The sequence below is a fragment of the Cibotium barometz genome, chromosome 5 (genome assembly GCF_041138505.1).
Source record: "Cibotium barometz isolate CiBa-2024 chromosome 5, ASM4113850v1, whole genome shotgun sequence".
Lineage (NCBI taxonomy): Eukaryota > Viridiplantae > Streptophyta > Polypodiopsida > Cyatheales > Cibotiaceae > Cibotium > Cibotium barometz.
In genome coordinates, this window is record NC_141050.1 from 39,821,898 (window position 1) to 39,826,709 (window position 4,812).

General features: G+C 37.7%; 1 protein-coding gene across 1 annotated transcript; it reads left to right on the forward strand.

The window, feature by feature from the left end:
- Nucleotides 1-957: 957 nt before the first annotated feature.
- LOC147638474 (NAC domain-containing protein 96-like) lies at nt 958-2,040 on the forward strand. Its single transcript, XM_086795807.1, has one exon. It carries the CDS (start codon nt 1,080-1,082, stop codon nt 1,635-1,637), a length of 558 nt encoding a protein of 185 aa, XP_086651933.1. The 5' UTR covers nt 958-1,079; the 3' UTR covers nt 1,638-2,040.
- Nucleotides 2,041-4,812: the final 2,772 nt, after the last annotated feature.

Genomic DNA, 4,812 nt, shown 5'->3' on the forward strand with positions numbered 1-4,812 from the left:
ATGTGTATGGATACTTGCATTTTTGCAGTGGTGGGCAATGTGATATTGTTAAGACTTTGGTTATTAATATTGTATTAAAGGCCTAATTTTGGAGGATGAAGCTATTATTTGCTCAAAGGGTCTATTTTTTCTTTAATCAATTTAAATATCGCATGAGGGAGATAGAGCCACTTTACAATGCATCCATATAGAGCAACCAAGACTAGTCTACACTTCATTGGCCTCTTGTGCCTTATTCTTAAGATAATATATAGAGGAGACTACTCAAAGTGCCATGCTTATAATTTTGGAAACCATGCAAAAAAAAAAGAGCACATGTTTAACAAATAATTTTTAAGGTAATTCCCTCTTTATATTTAGAGTTTGCCTTGCTTACACCTTCAGATTGAAATTTTATGTTGAGATCTAATGAGAGTACAATTGTAAGGATGATCAATTTTTGGAGTTATCCTTACTAGTTGTTTGTATGCTAATACCATTCAATCTCTCTCACCATAATATTTCAAGAAGTGTGAGGGGGAAAGAGAATGTGTTTGCATGATTGTGTGTGTAAATGTTTATTTATGCATGTTTGTGAAGTGCATCATTTAACACATCCATGTGCATCACTCACACTACAAGTGTGAGGGGGGGAGAGAATGTGTTCGCATGACTTGTGGAAGTGCTTATTTATACATGTTTGTGCAGTGCGCATCATCTAACATATCCATGTGCATAGACTTTGATCAGATATTGCTATGCAATGCCACTTGGATCATGTTTTGACAATAATAGATCTACAAAATAGGACACTAGGAACACACTCCAAGGAAATAGCTGCTAAAGTAAAGATACCCACCTTTAGACTAAAATTTAAAAGCACTTTCAAAGATCCCAAAGAGATCCCAAAGCTATCTTTTCTTATATGATGAGGAGTGGGGAGGAGGCAAAAGAATTATATAAACGTGAAGAGCTGCCTTGGTGCTCGTATCTGAGCAATATAGTGTGTGTGTGTCTGTGTGTGTGTGTGTGTTTTTCTGCACGCTTGGCAGACGAGATTAGAAGAAGAAGTGTTGATGCTGTGATTGTCTACGTTAGCTATGGATACCGAGAGGACAATGGAGGCTCTCCCGCCTGGCTTTCGATTCCACCCCACAGACGAAGAGCTGGTTGCGTTCTACTTGCGTAGAAAAGCTTCGGGACTCCACCTCCCTTCCAACATCATTGCAGAAATCGATCTCTACAAGCACGACCCCTGGGAGCTCCCCAGCCTCTCATGCATTCCGAGCACAGACTCCCAATGGTTCTTCTTCAACCTCTCTGGTAAGAAGTACCCCAAGGGCTCCCGCACAAACAGAGCCTCCACATCTGGCTATTGGAAGGTCACCGGCAGAGACAGGAAAGTCGTGGCCAAAGCAGACATGGTGGGCATGAAGAAAACCTTGGTTTTTTACAAAGGCCGAGCTCCCAGTGGAGAAAGGACTGATTGGGTCATGCATGAGTATCACTTGGTTAAAGAGCCCGAATCAATGGGAGATGCAAAGAGTGAGCTTTCGAAGCAGCCCATGGTGGTGGTTTGTAGAGTCACGAAGAAGAAAAGCTGTCCAAAAGCGTCACCTCCTATATCGCACGACGATAGCAGGTTGAGCAGTTCCTAAACAGTAAGGGAACATTTTCCACCGCTCGATGCGACATCAATGCATCCCCTAATCGTGCCCAACCACATATCATTTTTTTGGGGGGGGCGGGGAACCTTAGCAAGGTTTGAACCCCTCCCCTCGAGGCACTTACATAAGCCTTTGGGCCCTTGCTTCCTGTCCTTAATTATAATTGCAAGTTATATTCCTCACCTCCCATGCCCATCCCTGATTTTAGTAAAAGCATGTACCTCCCCTTAGAGAAAGTAAGTGGTCAGTGCTAAACTAGCCCCCATACATCTCTCGCATGTGCGCATGCATACTCACTTTGGTTTATGTGTACAAGTGTGATTCATTTCACCCGTTTGTTTTGTTGTACATAAGTCCTCCTTTTTTTAATCTTATTACTTATCAAACACATTAATATCTTGTACCTTGCCCTCGATATATCCGCAATGTTGGTGGCTTACGGAAGCTCAATAGGTTTTTAACAGATTAATATATATCGATATGTGTATTTGTGTAGATCTCTCATAAAGGGTTATATCAATTGTAGAAAGCCACATCCTATGCCAATTGATCATTATTTGTACATCCTAATGGGTAGAACTAAATGGCATCACTAAAGGCGTGTGCAAAGCTGAAAGATATGGACTGTAGCTTCGAACTATGTGCTCGGGTTGCCACTTTTGTGTTTGTAGTTTGAAATCCTATGGTAGCTTAGAAACATGTGCTAAGTTGTCAAATATGGAATGCATGTTAATCTTGCCAAACTCAAACCTTGGGTAGGGTCTACCAAAAAGAGGTGTGGTGAGAATGCATGGTGCAAATTTAAACCACTCAACTAATTAAAGCATATGCTATGGTAGGTATATCACCGTTCTTCATAGCTTGAAAGCTTGTGGCAAGCTAAGAGCCATACACAAGGTCTTAGAATTATAAGCTAAGGTTAGCAAAAGAGAATTGTTAGAAACGTAAGGTCTTACAAATACAAGCTAAGGTTGTCGAAAGAGAATTGTTGGTGGAAAGATAAGGTCTTAGAAATACAAGCTAAGGTTACCGAAAGAGAATTGTTGGAAAGATACGGTCTTAAAAATACAAGCTAAGTTTACTGATAGAGAATTGTTGAAATAAACATCAATTAATATGTAAACTAAATGTGGTTCACTTGCAAAAGTAATATTTAACAAGCTTCAAGTTTGAGATATTCTATTATGGAATGCACTTATGCCAAACACAAGTGTATGACTAATCAAGAAGATGAAGTGCAAACCCAATAATCTTATGATGCAAATCCTTTTGTTGAGAGCTTGATAAAATTAGAAAAGTGTGAAGCTTTATGAAGACATAGACAATAAAGTGTGAAGATTTGTGAAGACATCCAATTGCACAATAAAGTGCAATTGGATGAAGTATGTTGAATGCAATGGGAGTGGGCTAAAAGAACAGAGTTTACGCTTGCATATTGGAAATTATGCCTTCTTTATGTATTGTGAATATTTTTAGACTAACATTTATGTAGGTCCTAGCATGCAATAGGAAGGTTCAAGTAGTGAGAATGAAAAAACATGCATATGTGTAGGTGCTAGAATGCAATAGGAAGATTGAGGTAGCAAGAGTGAAAAAACATACATTTGAGAAGACAAGGTTTAGAAGCTAGACTACAAGTGTAAAACCACTAAATCACACATGTAAATTTTAAGGAAGGGCTATTAGAAATTGACGTGTGTATGTGTCTGTATGCATGCATCTAGCATGTGTGTGTGTATCTCTCTCTCTCTCTCTCTCTCTCTCTCTCTCTCTCTCTCTCTCTCTCTCTCTCTCTCTGGGTGTATATATATACATATATATATGTATATGTATATATATGTATATGTATATATATGTATATGTATATGTGTGTGTATATATATGTGTGTGTGTGTGTGTGTGTGTGTGTGTGTGTGTGTGTGTGTGTGTGTGTGTGTGTGTGTGTGTGTATATATCTTGTATGGTTGGTTGGCTTACATGAAGGATGGTATAAAGAGAGGATAGATGACCAATCAATTGGATCCATGCCAATGATCTTGAAAGTGGTGGTTAGTATTTGCCAATGTTTCATGGTAACGAAATCATGCAAAAGTAAATTGCTTATTGTATTGGATCTATTAAGATCAAGTTCTTAAACTTCTCAAAAAGTATATGGATTATTGTATAATAGATCTAATTTAGGTTAATGTAATTAGCATTGCAGCTCAACCATACAAGATTAGCTTTTGTTTGAATGTTTTCTTTTCTTAGATAAGAGATTCGACTCAATGCCTTCATGGTTTTCATACTCTTTGTGGTCTCATAGATCATTTGGCCTTTCTCTAAAGTATAAGAATATGGCACAGCGGAAAGAGATAGCAAGACAAAGCACAATAAACAATGCAATAGATGCACAATGGAGAGAATTTAAAATTCTGATTATACCAAAGAGATACAAGTGATGGTGTTGTCTACCCATGCGCTCTCAAGTAGCGCATGGGTGGAATCTACTCTTCGAGATCTTTCCAATGATATATAGCATGATGGGTAATTTTTCATATTTAAGAAGTTCCCAAATTGGTGATGATGTTGCTCGTCTAGAGAGTCATTAACGAGCTGCACTAAATCATCATGGGGAGAAAGTTGATGACGATGATGTCTCTGTTGGAAGAAGAAGATGATGGCACTAGTGTCAAGCTTGGTAGGGAAGATAGTATGTGTCATTAGGGAGAATCGAAGCTCATTTTGGGACCCTCTAAGAAATTTTTCATTTTCCTATTTATTTGATCTAAAAAATATATAAAAGTGAAAAACAAAATCTAAAAGAAACATTATAATATCCCCACGTACTGAAAAGGTAAAGGGTTGTTGCAAGATCAGGGTGTCCAGTTTTATCCAGTTTCTGCTGGACTGGGACAATGCTTGGAGAGCAAATTTTGGGGAGCAAGGTACTTAAAATGAAATCAAGCAAATAATAGAAAATATGCTTGCCCTTAAATTAACCCAATATAACTTAAATTAATATAAATTAGTCTAATTAATCAAAATTAATCAAAAATATGATGAAATGATAAACAAATGATCTTTCCATACCTATTGTCATCCAATTTATTTTTTCATAGATGCACCATTACAAGTACACTAGTCCGTATAGGTTTTAGATGATTCACATCAAAAATGTAATTTT